This window comes from Diplodia corticola (genome assembly GCF_001883845.1).
Source record: "Diplodia corticola strain CBS 112549 chromosome Unknown scaffold66, whole genome shotgun sequence".
In the NCBI taxonomy this organism is placed as follows: domain Eukaryota; kingdom Fungi; phylum Ascomycota; class Dothideomycetes; order Botryosphaeriales; family Botryosphaeriaceae; genus Diplodia; species Diplodia corticola.
In genome coordinates, this window is record NW_017971545.1 from 73,376 (window position 1) to 90,727 (window position 17,352).

The 17,352-nt window shown below is 57.7% G+C and overlaps 4 protein-coding genes across 4 annotated transcripts; 2 read left to right on the forward strand and 2 right to left on the reverse strand.

The window, feature by feature from the left end:
* Positions 1 to 2,809: 2,809 nt before the first annotated feature.
* BKCO1_6600022 (uncharacterized protein) lies at positions 2,810 to 3,505 on the reverse strand (the record flags this gene model as incomplete). Its single annotated transcript, XM_020278280.1, has 1 exon — positions 2,810 to 3,505. The coding sequence occupies one exon, from the start codon at positions 3,503 to 3,505 to the stop codon at positions 2,810 to 2,812; it is 696 nt and encodes a 231-aa protein (XP_020126372.1).
* A 752-nt stretch (positions 3,506 to 4,257) lies between these two features.
* BKCO1_6600023 (40s ribosomal protein s18) lies at positions 4,258 to 4,847 on the reverse strand (the record flags this gene model as incomplete). The annotated part of the gene is made up of 3 exons (XM_020278281.1): positions 4,258 to 4,555; positions 4,617 to 4,782; positions 4,844 to 4,847. 3 exons carry the CDS (start codon positions 4,845 to 4,847, stop codon positions 4,258 to 4,260), a joined length of 468 nt encoding a protein of 155 aa, XP_020126371.1.
* A 1,086-nt stretch (positions 4,848 to 5,933) lies between these two features.
* Positions 5,934 to 8,212, forward strand: BKCO1_6600024 (protein translocation complex component; the record flags this gene model as incomplete). Its single annotated transcript, XM_020278282.1, has 3 exons — positions 5,934 to 5,963; positions 6,032 to 6,343; positions 6,395 to 8,212. 3 exons carry the CDS (start codon positions 5,934 to 5,936, stop codon positions 8,210 to 8,212), a joined length of 2,160 nt encoding a protein of 719 aa, XP_020126374.1.
* A 4,674-nt stretch (positions 8,213 to 12,886) lies between these two features.
* BKCO1_6600025 (uncharacterized protein) lies at positions 12,887 to 13,267 on the forward strand (the record flags this gene model as incomplete). Its single annotated transcript, XM_020278283.1, has 1 exon — positions 12,887 to 13,267. One exon carries the CDS (start codon positions 12,887 to 12,889, stop codon positions 13,265 to 13,267), a length of 381 nt encoding a protein of 126 aa, XP_020126373.1.
* Between the last annotated feature and the right edge of the window lie 4,085 nt (positions 13,268 to 17,352).

A 17,352-nucleotide genomic window follows, 5' to 3' on the forward strand; every position in this document is an offset into this window, starting at 1 on the left:
GACAATCAACTTCATCAGTACCTCCAGTGCATGGCGAGGTTCGCCTTTCCCCGGTTGGGAGTGGGCCCGATAGCGGACTTGGCAAGAGATCCATCTTTTCGCCAACCCTCCTTGCTCATAGTGACGCGGTGTGAACGGTCGCTGGCCTCGAAGTCGTCTAGTGTAGGAATAGGAACCTAGGCAGGTCGGGCGGCGCTGATGATCCTTCTACTACAGAGTGACGGGGGGATGGTTGACTGTAGCGAGAAGTGATTCGCGGCGTTACCAGTAAAATTGGCGCACAAGTCCAGTCAATGGTGATGGTGGCCTTCTCGGAATGGTGCAAATGGGAGTACTGATGTTGGATGTTGACGAGACTGTCCGGTCGATCGAGGAAGGTGGAGAGGCGACTGGATGTTTCGGGTAGCAACGGCCGCCGCTTCTGGAAAGCACCCACTGGGCTGGCTATCTCTTCACTGCGTGCATATCTGCTGCACAAGAATTATGTATGCATATGCGAGATTCCCCAGCCGTGCACATGCGCGACGCGATGGGATCCAGGCGACATGGCGAAAGTTGTTGCCACTCAACACTTGACGGCCATGCCAGCCTCCAAGCTTCCAGCAGAAAGAACACAGCGGCACACAGGCGCACAGCAACACGGCATGCGCGGAGCTCACCTGCGGACGACGTGCCCCCAACCCTATGCCCGATTGCGCCAACCCGAGACGCATTTCCAAATCAGGCAGTGTTGCTGCTGTTCCACCATGGCCGGCCACAAATACCGGACCACCCCATCGTCCGGCGGCCAGTCTCCGCTTTCGCACCGTACACGGCCTTCGCGCCGTTCCGTTTGGAGGCGTCTGATCCAGTAGTGCTCTGCGGACGTTCAGCAGCGGGTGGGCGGGCGCAGGGCCGAAGGAGGGGCTTTGCTGTCCTGCATGGCGGGCTGCACATGCACTGCCGGCTGGCGGCTCTAACTAGCCTGCACTGCGGCCAACCACTAGCATGACGACACGGGGTTCACTGCAACCTGCACCATCCGCGACAACGCTCCACTCAACACACAAAAATAAGCACAGAAAAATGGGAATCTCACTGCGTGATCGTCCCGTTCCAGCAAACGCCTCAAGCCACCACGGGCCGCAAATTTCGGTGCGACGCATGGCTTTAGATTGCTTGTGGTGTTTCCTGAGTCCACGCAACCGCCGCCGTGCAACTCCAGATCCGCCGCGCCGATCCGTGTCACATCTCCTTCTCCCGCTGTTCCTCTCCTTCGCTCTTTCTCCGTGCCATCCCATCGGCTCTGTGACCTCTTTCACCGTGGGCTGCCTGCCCGCCAGTTTCCTTCCATTTTGGTTCGACCCAACCTGCCGGGTCCGCCGCTTCCTTTGAGCATCCCACCCCACCAGCGAACCAACCAACCACCACCACCACCAAACAACCTTTTTTCCCCCGTCCATCAGCTCCGACAAGCGGCACGCTTGAGTCTTTGCCACGACAGACGAACACGGCACGCGATGCGAGAAAGTCGCCGCTTGTTGGTTCCCACCATGTACGGTACATGCAGACGCGGCGGTCAGGTCCGCATTTATGCCTATCTACCTGCCGCGCACATAACCGCCGCGGCAGACGCCATACATACCCGCCCGCCACCGCGGTTGCAGGCCGCGGCCGGCGAAACGGTCGAAGCAAATCCTCTCGCGTGGTGTTTGGACGCACGCGAGACAGACAGACAGACAGACAGAGCTCCACCAGTCAATTGAGGCCATATGAAAATACCGCGCATGCAACAGCTGATCGAATCGTGATACCTATCCCGCCGTCTATCTCGCCTGCTCCATTCTCAACCTCTGTTTCGCTCCATTGAGAGATGGCGTCAACTCATGTGGTTGGTACGGCTTCCCCGAGAGACGCAGGGAAAAAAAGATGAACAAAGGCGCTTCGGCGAGAGTGAGAACGCGAGTGAGATGGAGATGGATGTGTAAGTGCATTGCAGGCTGCAGCGACAGCGCAAGCGCAAGCGCGATAAATATTGTGTACCAGTCAATGCCAGCAAAGCCCAGCCATCCAGCCAGCAAGCCAGCCCGCCCCGCGTCTCCCCCGGCCGGCCCTGGCCCCGGCGTCGGCCCCGGCGTCGGCCCCCGTAATCCCAGACCGGGATCCAGCTCCAGCCCAACCAACTAATCTACAGTGGGCTCATCGTCTGTCTGTCCATGGAGGCGGGGGAAGGGGGAGTGGTGGTCTGGGAGAGGCGCGGCCAGTCCAGCCAGCAAGCGCGGGAAAAGCTCCCCAACAAAGTCGAGGGGGCTTTTGTTTGTCCAAAAAACAAAATGAGCAGTCGCAGAAGCAGAGCGCGTCGGAGCCAAAGCAATGCGAAAGAAAGAAACGCGCGATCGAAAATGACACAAAAGCGCTTGAAAACGAGGGGTCTGGATCATCAGCATCGTGATCGCCATGCCAGTGCTGGTGCTGGTTTTCCCCTGTTCTCAACGTCAAAGCCGCCCCAATGAAAGAATCAACCGTGGTATGAATGTTGGAAGAGAAGAAGTAGAAGAAAAGTCGGGAAACGCGAGTAAGACAAAACCTAATCCAGAGCTTTCATCGCACCCTCCAATCCAGGCGTTTCTCCGTGTCAAACGTTCGTAGTACTTGTGGAGTTGCGGAGACACAAAAACAAGCAATCCGGTTACCCAATGCCCCTCTTTCTTCGCCGTCGTAGCAATCCTGTTCCCCCTCTTCACCTCGTGTGGTATCATTATAGTCCAAAAAGGACTTTTTTTTCTCTCTCCCTGAATGTGTTCGTCAAGTGTTTGGGGGAGGGGTGAAACTAATCGAACCACATCGTCTTCTGCACGCGTCCGTTGTCCTGCAAGATGCCAAGCACGGCGGCGCTGTCGACATCGAGGCCGTACAGCCGCTGCAGCGGCTCCGCAATCATCATCCAGTCCAGCCGCTGCACATCGAAGAGCTCGAGAACGATCTTCTCGAGCACCGTGGTGCGCGGCTCGGCCTGGTGGTGATGACGGAGATGGTGAGGGAGATGGGGCGGCTCGGGCGCGTACATGATCGAGGGGTAGCCACTGTCGTGGGCGTGGTAGCGGCGCAGGCGGCGGCGCTTGATGATGCCGGCGTCGGTGCGCTGGGGCGTCGTCCACGCCGCGGGGTTGCCGTTGCTACCGTTGGTCATGCTGGATGAGGTGGTTGAGCCGCACGTTGATGGCGACGATGAGCAGCCGACTGGCATGAGGTTGTCCTCGTCTGGCGTGCGTGGCGGTTGAGGTGCCGACGGCATCACAGGCACTACGACGGCATCGCCGCTGCAGTCATCGTCATCGCCGCCGCCGACGGCTGAAGGTGGAATGGTGAAGTCGTTGGAGATCCAGGCGGCCGTGGCGCCCGTCTTGGAGTAGGTCGATTGGGCCGACGACGGCCGTAGCAGTCTCGACACCGCATCGAGGACTGGCGAGAGCGGTCTCAGGATCTGAGACCGAGATTTGGAGAGGACGAGGCCCCGGGAAGACATGGTGAAAGGGGGGTCGGAGGGGTATTTCAGGCGTGGAAAAGTAAAGGAAAGCGCAAATGTGAGCGATTACATCGAATGTCAGAATGAGGTTCACCGGTCAGCAGTACACGAAGGGCATGTAGATAGCCCGCTTGCAAGGCTGCCGGCTCGTGGGGCTCCAGCACTTACTTATCGTAAACGCATGCTGCGTCGCAGGCCATAGTACGGTAGAGGATGCAATGCGCGGCGAGGCCAGCGGGTGCAGGCGTGCATTGTTGAAGGTGGCGGGAGGCCAATCACTTGGCATGGGGCATCGGGGAAGAGCAGCTCGCGCAGAAATAGAAAACCGCCGGACTGGCCTGCGGCGATGCGCCTCGGTGGGTTTCTGGGGAGTGCTGCAGTGTATATTGACGCCGGACCGGGGGGTGACGTGGACCGTTCCTGCAACCGTGGAGCCAAGCCCGCGTCCTATTTGAACGTTTCAACAGCCCTGCACTGCTCGGGATTCCAGAAGCGGACACAGATTGTCGGACAGATCAGACGGCGCCCCGCACAGATTGTGATGACTTGCAAAAATGGTAGTATTTTTTCGAGGGATGTCTGCAGGTATTTTGGATTGCATCTCCGGCCGTGATAGCCGGCTGACAGCCTCTCATTGTCCGTAACAACGCAACCTCGCCAGTATCGCAGTTGCCACCATGCGTAAAGCCATTGCAGACTCCCACCAGATCCCAATGCCCACGCCGAAAATCCCACTCCCAAACAACAAAGCTTTAGCCCTTCTTCTTGGAGACACCGACGGTGCGGCCACGGCGACCGGTGGTCTTGGTGTGCTGGCCACGGACGCGGAGACCCCAGTAGTGACGGAGACCACGGTGGGCGCGGATCTTCTTCAAGCGCTCGAGATCCTCACGGAGCTTGGAGTCGACACCGTTGGCCAGGACCTGGTAGTCCTTGCCGTCGACAATGTCGCGTTGCCTGTTCAGGAACCAGGTAGGGATCTTGTACTGGGTGGGGTTCTGGATGATGGTGACGATGCGCTCGAGCTCTTCCGAAGTGAGCTCACCAGCACTGTTTGCGCATATCAGCTTTCCCGGTCTTTCTTCTTCGTTGTCGTTCAGAGGCGCTTTACCGCTTGGTGAGGTCGACATCGGCCTTCTTGCAGACCAGGTTGGAGTAGCGGCGGCCAACACCCTTGATCTTGGTCAGGGCGTACATGACCTTCTGCTTTCCATCAACGTTGGTGTTGAGGAGACGCAGAATGTACTGGAAGTTGCTCTTCTCTCCCGAGACGAGCGCTGCAATCCATGTTAGCGGGATATTGTCGCGGGCGCATGAGAGGGTGCATCGAGCACATACACATGATGGGCAACTTGTCGTCGTCGTGTGTCGTCGTGGTTGTCGCTGAGTAGAGGCGAGTAAGAGAGGCTTTTTGGAGAAGTGTGGGCGGCCGCTTAGTTTTTCCGAGGTTCGCCCAAGCGCTTGCCCATTTCGGGTCGCCACGCCGTCAGGTCTGCGACACCCTCACCCTTCTCTCCACATCATTCGGCTCTCGTACATGCCAAAAACCTCTTGATGAAAACAATCTCACAGCGGATCGCACTTTCATGAGCCCGATCTTTGCATGCACCTTCGCGCAGAAATCCGAAGTCAGCAGCAAACAGGGGCTTGGCGCCAAGGACTGCAGACAATCCAGACGTCGAGCAGCACACGAATTGAAATAACATCTCGTACATAGGACTCATCGCACTGCATGGATTGGCCGCTCAATCATCTTTCTTTTTGGCGGAGTCCTCGGCGCAAATTTCTCACATATGTCCAAATTTATCTCGCTCTTTCATGAAGAGGCTCGCACGGACTGGATATTCCAGCTGGTCCGAGTGATGTAGAATCATGTTTCATATTTTTTGATCCAACCATGCAGAAGCCAGATAGCCTTTGACTTCGGATGTGGAGCGATCTACGGCTATAAGGCCGTGCTTACGAGGCGTCGCGAGCGCCAGCACAGAGTTCAAGTCCTATTCTTTTTTTTTTCCACGGAGGTATATGACCAATTCGTTCAAATGCGGCCAGGAACAAAAGATCTCGACATTACGTAGCCCATCAACAGTCCAGAGAGCGTCCAATGTGCCATGTACAGTGTACCTGGAATTGCGGCAAGAGCGACACGGAAAGTGTTAAGCGCGTCATCACGTGGGGATCTTGGCGTTAGGGCTGTCACTGACGGAGCCGGAGCTCGAGCGCAAGACACCTGTTCAGTTGAAAGCGAGCGCGACTACTTCCCGGTCTCCGTCAACACGACGCCCAGAACATGCCACATCGCCGGGTCAACACCGCCTGAACTTCTCCGTACTGCCGTCTGCGTATCGCCGCCGCCTTCACTAAACTGGTGCCTGCTTGAGCTCCGTCGCTTTCGCCTCGTCGTCCCTCCGGGACACCGCCGTTCATTATGTCCACCGACTACAACTATGACGAACAGGTACGCGCAAATGACGCTGCTCCCTCACTTGACGGCTTCTTGCAGGCGCATGCTGACCTCCTCTCAAGGGACAATTTTTCCCGTACTTCGTCACCACCATCACCGGCCTGGTTACGATTCCAGTAACCATTTCGCTGCTCACCCGCAGCAAGGATCTCGAGAACACCGCTCCGAGAATAAAGTCCGATTTTTCTCCCGAACATGGCGACCTCATCGATGGTCAGCGCAAGAAGCTGCGCCGGCAGGAGCGCAAGCTGGGCAAGTTTCTCTTTGCCTTGAGTGGCTGGGTTGTTATGGCATGGATGGTCTACCTCATGGTTGTGACTACGAGGACCATACCCAAGATCTGGGATCCTTATGATGTCTTGGGTGTCGCCAGGGTAAGCATGCGCGAAGCACACGTCATGGAGCATTTGGCTAACAATCAACAGTCTGCGAGCGAGAAGCAGATCAAGTCCCACTACCGCAAGCTTTCCCTGACTCACCACCCTGACAAGCTGCAACCCGACCCCGCGAAAAACTTGACCACTGAAGCCATTAACGACGCGTGGGTCGAGTACACGAAGGCTTTCAAGGCGCTTACCGACGAAGAGGTCCGCAACAACTATCTGCAATATGGTCACCCAGACGGCAAGCAGAGCTTCAGCATCGGCATTGCCCTCCCGAAATGGATTGTCACCGAGGGCCACGGCAGATATGTTCTCCTTGGCTACGGAATCGTCCTGGGTGTCGTGCTTCCTTACCTGGTGGGCAAGTGGTGGTATGGCACCCAGCGCGTCACTAAGGAGAAGGTTCTGGTGTCCAGTGCAGGCAACATCTTCAAAGAGTACAAGCCGGACATCAGCGAAGGCGGTGTTCTTGCTGCTCTCAGCACCGGAACCGAATTTGAAGAGGCGCTCAAGGGTCATAAGGCTGAGGCTGGTCTTTCCAAGGTTGAATCCAAGCTCTTCCAGGAGGGTGAGCTGTCGCCTCTTGCCGGGGGACTTACTGTCAAGGACCGCCAGACTCTGGAAGAAAATGATGAGGGCGCGCGCAGGAAAGCGCTGGCCTTGTTGTGGGCTTACCTTGGACGTGTGGAGCTCGATGACCAAACACTCAACGCAGAGAAGTTCGAGATGGCCCCCATCGCCCACAAGCTCAATGACGCTTTCTTCGCTATTGCCCTTGCCTACGGAAACAGCATCCCCCTCTTGTCTTCATACCAGACGTCGCAAAATATCCTCCAGGCCATGCCTCCCAAATCTCCGCCGCTTCTCCAGCTCCCTGGCTTCACACCGGCCGTCATTCGCGCAGTCGAGGGTGAAAATGCAAGGACCCACTTGAGCGTTAAGGAATATATGAACTTGCCGGTGGATGAGAGGCGCAAGCGCGCAGTCGGTCCTGGTCTGCTGTCGGAAAGCGAATTTGTCACCGCTGAGACCGTTGCTAGTCAGCTCCCGCAGCTGCAAATTGAGAAGGCATTCTTCAAGGTCATGGGCGAGAAGGTCATCATCCCTAGCAGCTTGGTCCAATTCGTTGTCAAGGCGCGCATCATTCCTCCCGGGTCCAAGAATGTTCCTCCGGTCAGCTCGAAGGACCTCGAAGACATCGATCCCAAGGAAGGCGATTTGGACGCTCTCCACGGCCGCAAGACGGGCGCCGAGGCTGAAGAGGCCAAGAAAGCCGAGCTTGCTGGACAGCCCCCGCTCGCGTACGCCCCGTACTTTGCCAGGGATCACTCGCCGAGATGGCACGTTTTCCTGGCCGACGGCAAGCAAAACAAAATCGCGGTTCCCCCGTTCACCTTCACCAAGTTCGACAAGCCGTTGTTCGACGAGCAGGGCAACCCCACCTACAACGTCCAGACGCTGAAGATGCAGTTCGGCGCCCCTCCCCAACCCGGCCAGTACAAGTTCACCATGCACCTCGTGTGTGACAGCTACGTCGGCATGGATACCAAGATGGATGTCATCCTGTCGGTCGACCACCCTTCAAAGGCGGTGGAGATTGAGGAGGAAGAGGAGATCAGCGAGCCGGACGAGGGTAAGCGGAAGCGCTCCAACAAGAAGGCGATGACGGATGATTGGCAGAAGGCTGACAAGCAAACAGACACGATCGCAGGACAGATGGCGGCGATGAAGGGCGGAGAGACGAAGCAGCCCAAGCAAGCCAAGCGCCAGGTCGAGGAGTCCAGCGGCAGCGACACGGAAGGAGACGAGGAGTCGGATACCAGCGCGACCGACACGGACACGGACACAGACGACGAGTAGGTGGCGGTGGGACAGGAAGCCGCGGCCTCTTGATGTATGATTGGTATGCATTGGTTAGGCGTTTCGAAGGAGGAAAAAGAAGGCTGCTGCCCGCTTCTCTTTCTCCGCTGCTGCTTGCTTGGGTCTTCTTCTTCTTCTTCTTCTTTCTGTGTGTTGTGTTGTGTGTGTCGGTCGTCGTCGTCGTCGTCAGCTTGGGAGGTCCCCCCTCCCTCCCTCCCTCCTCCCCTTTTTCAGTCTCCTCTTTCGACGGGGGGGTTTTTTTTTTCCTCTCCTTTTCCGGGGAGCCTATTCTTGATATCAAAAAAATTCGTTTGTTGTATGTACAGAAGAACAAGAAGATATCAACGGGGCATGTTTCTTCTTCTTCTTCATCATCATTATTGCGGGAAAAAATGCCCCGCGCCAACCGATAATGCAGATTTTGGCATTCCTCCGCAGCAGCAGCCGCCGCCGCCGCCGCCGCCGCCAACAATCCAGAGCGAGTCGTGTCGTGTCGTGTCGTGTCGTGTCGTCCAGGCCACCTTTTCCATGCGTTGCGCAGCGAGCGCGCGTAGGAGTGGTGTACCTTGCAAAATAAATAAAAATAGACGATACACGTTTGCACACGCCACGGCGCGCCCGGGGGGGTGGGGCTTGGACGCGCGACGGGCGGGTGGGCAGGCAGGTAGGTAGGTATCGTTCTCGGGCGGCTATCGGCTTCTGATCTCATCTCGCCGCCGGGGCGGGGCCTGGCCTAGGTAACCGAATGTGCGTGTGTGTATTATTATCATTCATGCGGGTGTGGCTACGGCTATGGCTATGGCTATGGCTATGGCGGTGGCGGTCGTGGTCGTGGTGACGGTGACGGTGACGGTGGTGACGGTGTGCGCTTTCGCATCATCAGCCTCCTTTCATCAAACGCCGATGGAAAGGGTCCAAACCGAGATTATTCTGTCTCTCTCCCTCTTTTTTTTTTTCTTTCTTTTTTTTTTTGGTTGGCACCATTGTTAGAAACATGTGCCGTCGCCAACACTACTAGTGGCGGCGGTAGCAGCCATCAGCCAGCAGAAGACAGCAGAAGCCACCAGTTGTGGACCACCACCACCACCACCACCACCAAAAAGTACCCAACATTTTTCCGACCGATAAGGCCCGGTCTGGGCTGGGTCACTACGTTTGTTTGTGGCTTGCCCCCCGGGGGGGTTTTTGGTTTTTATTTTTTTTTTGGATCGCTAATGGCTCGGGAATTCCGAGCGGCGCGCGCCACTTTTTTTTTTTTAAACGCAACGGGGCGGCGCTGGGTTCTTTCTGTTTTTTTTTTTTTTTTGGTGTGGAGTGGGAGGAGGCGGAGGAGGAGAAGGTGGTGGTGGTACACGGGAGGCATTGTTGTGGGCGTGTCTTGGATTTTTATTTTCTTATTTTTTATCTTGATGGGTGTCCGTTGAGCTGTCTGTACTTTTTTTTTTCTTTGGTGGTTTGGAGATGGAAATGGGGATGGTGTGTTGCGTTGACGTTGGTTTTCGCTGTTCCCGAGGGGTCGTCTCCTTGATCTGCCGTTACTCGATTGAAGACGTGTACATACCGTAGGGGGGTGGGGTGGCTGACCTAATATACCATCAGTAGTATCAAATCGCTAAAAGCACTGAGTGGCTTGGAAGGGGGAAGGAGGCTCGTTCGATGTGGCGGCCCTTTACATCTACATTTTCCCCTTCTTTTGCTTGCTTGTAGCGATGATGCTGTGCTTTGGACGGCGCACGTGGGCCTCGTGCTCGCATTCCCAGATGGTCGGGATCTGCGAAAGGAGGGGGGGCGGCGTTGGGGTGGTGGTGGGAAGGGCTAAGTTAGAGTCGGCGGACGCTAGTGGGAGCGAGTAAAAGTGTGGGTTCGCGGTCTGGAATCCCTCGAGCGCCACACAAATGGAGGCGGGATACGGGCGGTTGCCAACCTGAGGGGACTGCCAATCGGGAACAATCCGTCTGACGTCGCCCGGATATGCGATTGGGTGGCGCCGTCTCTCTCCCTCGAGCTGGCCGGGGGGTTCCTTTTTTCTTTTCTTTTTCGATCCTACTGTTTTTTATTCCTCGAGGGATCCAACAGGATTGGGGCGATGGATGAGACGATGCAAGCACGTGGTGCTTCCCTCAGAACGTCCTCGCAAGTCGGATCCTTTTGTTTCGAGGGACGTCGCACGCAAAGCGGCCTGACGATGACGCGTAAGTAATTGCCGGTCCGCTTTCCTGGCTGGCTCCAGATGACATGCCGATTCGTTGCTTCGGGTGCCTCTTATCACTCGGGGTGTTCTCGAGCGGCGCAAGGTTTGAATGGCCGTTTCGAACCGTTGCGGCGGATGCGCTTGTCTCTGGCAGACTTTCGAACGTAGCAAGGGATCCTTCCAGCACGCTACCAGCTATCGCCGGGGTTTGTTTCGTAGCAGCCTGCCGTGTATGTACACGTACGAGTCCTCACCCCACACTCGTGTGCACGGTTTCCGGCGCCCGGCCATTCTTCTACGTACCGTCCGTCCGATGCCCATGTTCGATTGCGAGCAAGTTTGGACGTAGCAAGAGATCCTTCCAGCCGGCTCATGTTGTGGTGGTAGAGAGGCACACGGCTGCTGCTGACGTGCCGGGCTGGGCTGACACAGCTTATCCTGCTCTCCACGCGGCGTCGTCTTTGTCAGGGAAGAGTGCGTCTGGCGCTGGGGCACGGAGCGTATGGCGTGCATTCTCGGCTCGAGGTTCACTCAACTTCCAACGAAGCAAAGGATCCTTCCATGTCATGATGGGCGGTGGCTGTTGGCGGCCCGCCGCGCTGAGCTCGGAACCGACACTTGATCCATATACGGGACGTTCTGGACTTGACACGAGCAACTGGCGGTTGTCGCGAGGCATGTTCGAACGTAGCAAAAAATCCTTCCCCATGCGTCTTGGCCTTGGGCTGTCGGGGTGGCTATTTGGGGAAGCACGCACCAACGGTGGGTGTGCCCAACGTATGGGACCTGCTTTTGTCACCAGCATAATGCTCCTGGCCCGGTCCCAGACCGTGCTTGACACGAAGGAAGTTCGAACGCAGCAAAGAATCCTTGATCCTTCTGAGCTTCCACAATGATATGCAGATCTGTATGGGGCCACTCTTGCATGCATCCCCCCCTACATCTTCGGCGGTATTACAAAAGGACAGCAAGGCACAGTCGTGAGCCAAGACGGCAAAGCCATGTCGGCTCTCGTAAACGGCGAAACAAGTCGGCACGATTGACGGACATACTACGTGTTGATCTCGCACTCGGGCCGCGGTGGTCGCCGGTGCGCGGCGCTTCCGCGGGTCGAACGGTGTACGTGTTGTTGACTGTTCGGTCCGTTCCACAACCCTACGTCCACTCGGAGATGGAGGGTCTTGTTCTAACCCTGAGGGCTTGATCGAGGCATCTATTTCGAGCGCAACTTCGAACGTAGGTCGGAATCCGTACCGGCCGATTTCGTGCGTGCTTCTCGCCAGCATCACTAATAAGTCGGTTGGGGCCGCAGGCTTTGCACGTCCCTCCCTCGGTCCCCGGAAGCTCGAAGCGGAGTGGAAGTGGGTGAGCACCGTCGGCTGGGACTGGCGGTTCAGCTGAAACTTTGAACGTAGGGAAAAATGCTCTCGAGGGGCGGCGTGTCGGTTGGTGCTGGAGTGATTCGATGGATTATTTCCGGACGACACTGGGTCAGGGGAAGAAGGAAAAGGTCGGACGTAGCAAAGAATCCTTCGCGGGACCCTGGACTTGTCGATCGGCGATGGCACGAAGGGTAGAGAAGAATCATGCAGAGAAGCAGAGGCTCGTACGTCGCAAATGATCCTTCCCAGAGAGGGAGGGATGGGGATGATTACTACTCAGGTCATGGGCCTTCCGTATGGGGCAGGTGGTCCGTCGACGCTTACTCGGAAAGGCAACGAGGGTATAAGCGATGGGGCGGGCTTTGGGAGATCAGCACATCCAGGAGGCCCGAGCCGCAGGCTGGGGGAGGGCAGGACGTCATGCGTCGGTTGAGCGAGGGAAAACGGCGATGGCAGAAGGTAGAAGATGCAGGAAAAACAGCAAGGTCGAACGTCGCAAGGCGGGCTTCCTTGTGATGGGGCACGGGGGTTGCGCAGCGTGTGGTCTGGTTGCTCACCGACGCTATTGCGGTACCAGTGCGTTTCTCAAGGGTTTAGACAAGGGCGTGTGCTGGGCAGAAGTGCCGAAGGAACAAGATCGAACGCAGCAACATGGCCACCCTGGCTTCGGGCGTGCCTGACACCGCCTGTTGGGCAAGGGAATGGAGCGGGCGGCGGTGGGGACCCCGGCGCAGATGGCTTGGTGCTCGGGCTCCCCAGGTTGAGGTGGCCCGTTGTGTCCGAGGCAGCAGGGGAGCTTCGAGCTTGGAGCTTCGAGCTTGTCGCTTCGAGCTTGGAGCTTCGAGCTTGTCGCCTCGCATGCGGTGGCGGCTCTGCGGCTTGACGGCCGCTGCCGGCGTGGTTGATGGGGCGTTGGTCGGGGCTGGTCGGGGCTGGTCGGGCGACGGAATTGGCCGCGGCGTGGTTGTCGGTCGGCAACGTGAAGCCGTGGCTGGGGCCCGCGTGTCCCGGCTGCGTCTTCGGCTCGACACATGGATGGCTCCTTCTGCTGGCTTCCACATGGCGGCGGAAGCAGCTCCGAGACGGCGGGTGGCAGGTGCAATGACGGGCCGGGATGCTGGTCAGGATGCTGGTCGGGATGCTGGTCGGGATGCTGGTCGGGATGGTCGTCAGGAATATGGTCAGGATGGGCTCAGGATTCTCAGGATTCTCGCAGCTGCCGGCATGCGCATGATTCGAGCCTGTCTCTTCCTTCCGGCTGCCGAGCTCCACAATGGCGCCGAGGGCAGCGTCGCCATGCCGCCAGCAGCCATGCCGCCAGCAGCCATGCCGCCAGCAGCCACGTCGATGGCGGCCACGTCGCTGTTTTGTGGACCGCCAGCCCGTCAAGTTCGCACGTCTGGACGGTTGCTTCCGGCCTGCCCTTACAAACTCTTCGCCGCCGCCAACGTCGGACGTCGCATCGGATCCTTGCGAGCTTAATAGATTGCTCCCGCCGCAAACACACCATCTGCCGCCCAGGCTGGACCACGCTGCTCGAGCCCGCTGCTCGAGCCCGCTGCCAACATCAGGCAGCCACCCCCGGCCGCGCACAGTCCCGCGCCCGGTCCTCCCCGCCTTACGTGCGTAGCCATGCTGGAGTCGAATGCTAGCTATCCATTTTGTGCCTCGGCCTCGACCCTTGGTACACTGCAAACATGGTGTCGGAGGAACCGCAGCCTCGGGAGCGCCGGTTTCTCCGCAACGCATTGCCGCATGGGGAAATAACCACTGCTCCGACTGCTCCGACCATCGCCCCTGGCCTGCCGCCTCACAGACACAACCCGTTGCGCGCGCCATGGCCACGGCCGACGGAAGTTCCAACGTCTGGAACACCCCTGCGTTTGCCCGTTTGGGCTGCTGCTGCTGCTGCTGCTGCCATGATGCGCTCCACTCTCGCCTACGCCCTGCAGCCGAGTGACATCGCGTTGCCCTCCCCAAGCCTAGTGTGAGCTCTTCCTCCTCCCTGGACCACTGCTCCGGCTTCTGCGATTCGTGATCATGCCCCATCCTCCAACGTCTGAGGGGTTCCTTCGGCCGTTCTGAAAGGCAATCCAGCTGCCCGCCCGCCGATTGCCTGCATACGAGCTGCGTATACCTGGTAGTGCATCGGTTGTGTCCCAATCGAACCTGACGGTGCAGGAAAAATAGCATTGCAAAATCCAGTGAGAAGTCCTAGGAGATGGCTTTCTCTGAGCTGGTAGAGGTGGTCGACATATCCAACACCTGAAATACTACGACTCAAGGTTTGCGGGGAACCGACCACCCGGAGCCATCAGAACCCGAAACGAGTGCTTGGCCCATAAACCTTGAACGTCTGAAGAGATGCTGCGGTGCAATACATGTGAAGTAGAACCGTGGCTATCACTTCATGAGGAAGTCGTCCGAGAAGAACGATTCAAGCTGCACCGTATGCAGCACCATCCTCTGATTCGGAGCGCACTCTAGTTGGCTCGCGGCGGCAGCTTCGAACGTCTCAAAAAATCCTTTGCTTGCTCTTGTCCCGTTTGGACAAAGGATGTTCAGGTGTCCAGTCCCACCGGCCATCGCGCACGCAACGCGCCACGCCACTGAAGATCCCCACGGGGCCCTTACTCATGCGAGATGTCATGCAGCGGCAAGGGTTATCAATAATGAATGAGCATATTATCTGCTCTCGTGTGCCAAGAAGGCTATGTCTTTAACCTTTAATTTGACTTCTGCACTACCCGCTACATTCGAACGTCTGGGAAAATCCTTCGGAAAATCATCGACAGAGCTGGTGTAGCCATGCTTCCTCAGCTGCCGCTCCCATGTCCCGAGCGCTCGACGTCTGCCCTCGCACAGATCAGGACCCCATGCGGCCAAGGCCTGGAACAAACACGTGCACCTACACCGGCTCATGCTTTTCCGACTTGCAACCGCCATCAGATACTTCTGACTTGTTCGCGTGAGGCATTTTTAGCATTCTCACCACTGGCATTTTCCTTGTGCAACTGAGCCACAACGAACGCTCCGACGATCCGCGTCCGCGGATAACAACCGGACAAAGTAAATCCAACAATGCGTATGCCGCCCCAACCGGCTAGCCGCACTGCCATCCCACATGAAGCCTATCCCAATCCGGAAACGCCTCCGTACCGGTGCGCTGAAGGAATGACGTGGGGAACCAAGGCGACGGCCCAGCACCAAGCCGGGTAGCCTACCACAAAACCCCCATGGCCCGCACCTCACTGCCGACAAGGCCCAGCCAGACATGCACAATAATAATATCGAAGACAAAAGGACCAAGCCTACCGCTGCCTTGGGAATAAGAGCACCCTCGAACGTCGGATTCCGTCCTCGGCGGCACTCACACTGCGAAAGAGACGCCGAAACCCTTGGCTTCCGTGCTGCATCTTCGACACCGCGATATCAACGCTCCTCCAACCGCCACCCCATGTCTGCTGCCTTGATGCTGAATGATATAGACACCACGTGGTCGGAGCCGAGTTGAGAAAGCTTCGCAATCAGGGACGCACTTCTGCTGCGGAAAGGACTGGTGCCTCAACAGTATCGGGCCTCACTCCTAGAGCTTAATGGAGGGAACATGTGCAGCCCAGCCGTCAGGATCGCCTTTCCCGATGGAGTAATCCGCTGATCCAACATCCAGCGACGGGCCCCCTCGGACGAAATCTGCCCGTCCATGCCTTTTTACCCCCTTGATTCCAGGATTTCCGGGACTGCCGACATTTACCGGTATTACAAAGTCCCAACTCCTACCCCATGGCGCATCCCAAGAAGAAACACGTGCCAGCACACCCGCGAAGGCGTTCCCAGACCACACTTCTCCCTTAGTCCAAGGCCCGCAAGAGACCGACCTTCGGTGCACCGACCACCCGTCGTAGAAACGCTCGTTGTTTCCCAGCTCCCTTTCCCCCGGCCTCTTCCGCGCCACAATCACCACACGTTCCTAGCTTCGTCGGACGTCTGACGGTTACTTCCGCGCGCGTGGGACGTTTGTTGCGAGAGCAGATCGCGATGGGCATCTCCCCAAAACGCCAAACGGCAGCGAGGCACACGGATCGACCCTAGCTGCGATACCACCGGGTGCTTCCGCGCTCATGGTCTAGAAAGCTCCACGGGCGGGTGGGCGCAGGCGCGGCGGCGATGCTCGAACGTCGTGAATGGAGACCTCCGCCCCCGTCTCCACCGAAGCCTCGACTGTGGTTCTTTGGTGAAGATTAACGTCGAACGTCTGAAGGCCTCTTCCGCCTTTGCGCGTGTCTGGCCGATGAAGATCGTCATCGGATGCACCCCGGCCGGCCCCCCCGACGACGGACGCCTTTTCTTCGGCCGCTTCCGCGCGCATGGTTGCTTTTCCTTCGCTCACCTTCGAACGTCTGACGGCTACGTCCGCCTGTCGTCGTCGTCGGGAAACGAACGTCGAACGTCTGCTGGGGAGCTTCCCGAACCATGTTCGAACGTCTGGTGGGATCATCTCTTGTTCTCCCTCCGGCTTCGCGCGCGTGCAACGCAGCTCCGACGTCTCCAGCCCTGCAGTGCAACATCGTCGTCGTCCCTTTCCGCCCGACTTCTGGCTTCTGACAAACAAACCTCCGCTCGACCGATTCTCCTTCATCGCCGTCTTGTTTCTTTTCCTTTCCCTCTATTTTCGCCCCCCTCCCAGCTGGCATCATCCGTCGTAGCCCCCACACACGGTCTCACTCGATCACCGCACGGAGGAGATCCTTTCCACAGAAGACATCACTCACACCACATCACCCTTCCCCCCCCCAACGCCGCACCCACAATCTTCTTCTTCTTCCTCCGCTTTTCGAGCCCAACATCAAACGTCTAAAGGGCGAGCTCCGTCTCGCCGCAATAGTCCGAAAAAAGAAAAAAAAGAAAAATAATAATAATAGCGCCACAAAGACCCAGCTAGCCACACCACCCCCGACGAAAATAGCATACAGACAACGACACGCAAACGAACACGAGAAAACCACCCCTCACCCTCCCCCGAGAGCATCATCCGCGCCATCACGCTCACAGCCTCCTTTGATGATTTGAACGTTTTTGCTTGCTTTCTCTCTTTCTCTTTCTTTCTCCCTCCCTTCTCGCTGCACGGCGGACAACCCCCCGCAAACAAAAAACAAGCAGCGAAAGGCAAAGTGGAGTCCTCTCCGCGCCCCTCTTCCCCCAAGCCCCGAATAGGCAACACACACGTGACGGTGATCACGCGGGGATGGGAGCGACTCTCTGAGGAGAAAGAACGAGAGAAAGGAGGACGAGGATCGCTTAAGAGGCGGGACGGGGACGGGGGGACGGGGACGGGGGACGGGGACGGTACGTGAAATTTGATCGGCGGGATTGTGGTACGAGAACGATGCACGCACGCACGAACGCACGCACGCACGCATGTCCGGTCGGTCGGTCGGTCGGTCGGTCGGTCGCCTGTTGGGCGATTTCGGGGAGAATAGAGGGAAACGAGGACACTGAGGGAAGGGAGTGGGGATGGGGAACGGGAAACGGGGAGAAAGGAAGAAAAAAACAGATTGGTGGATGGG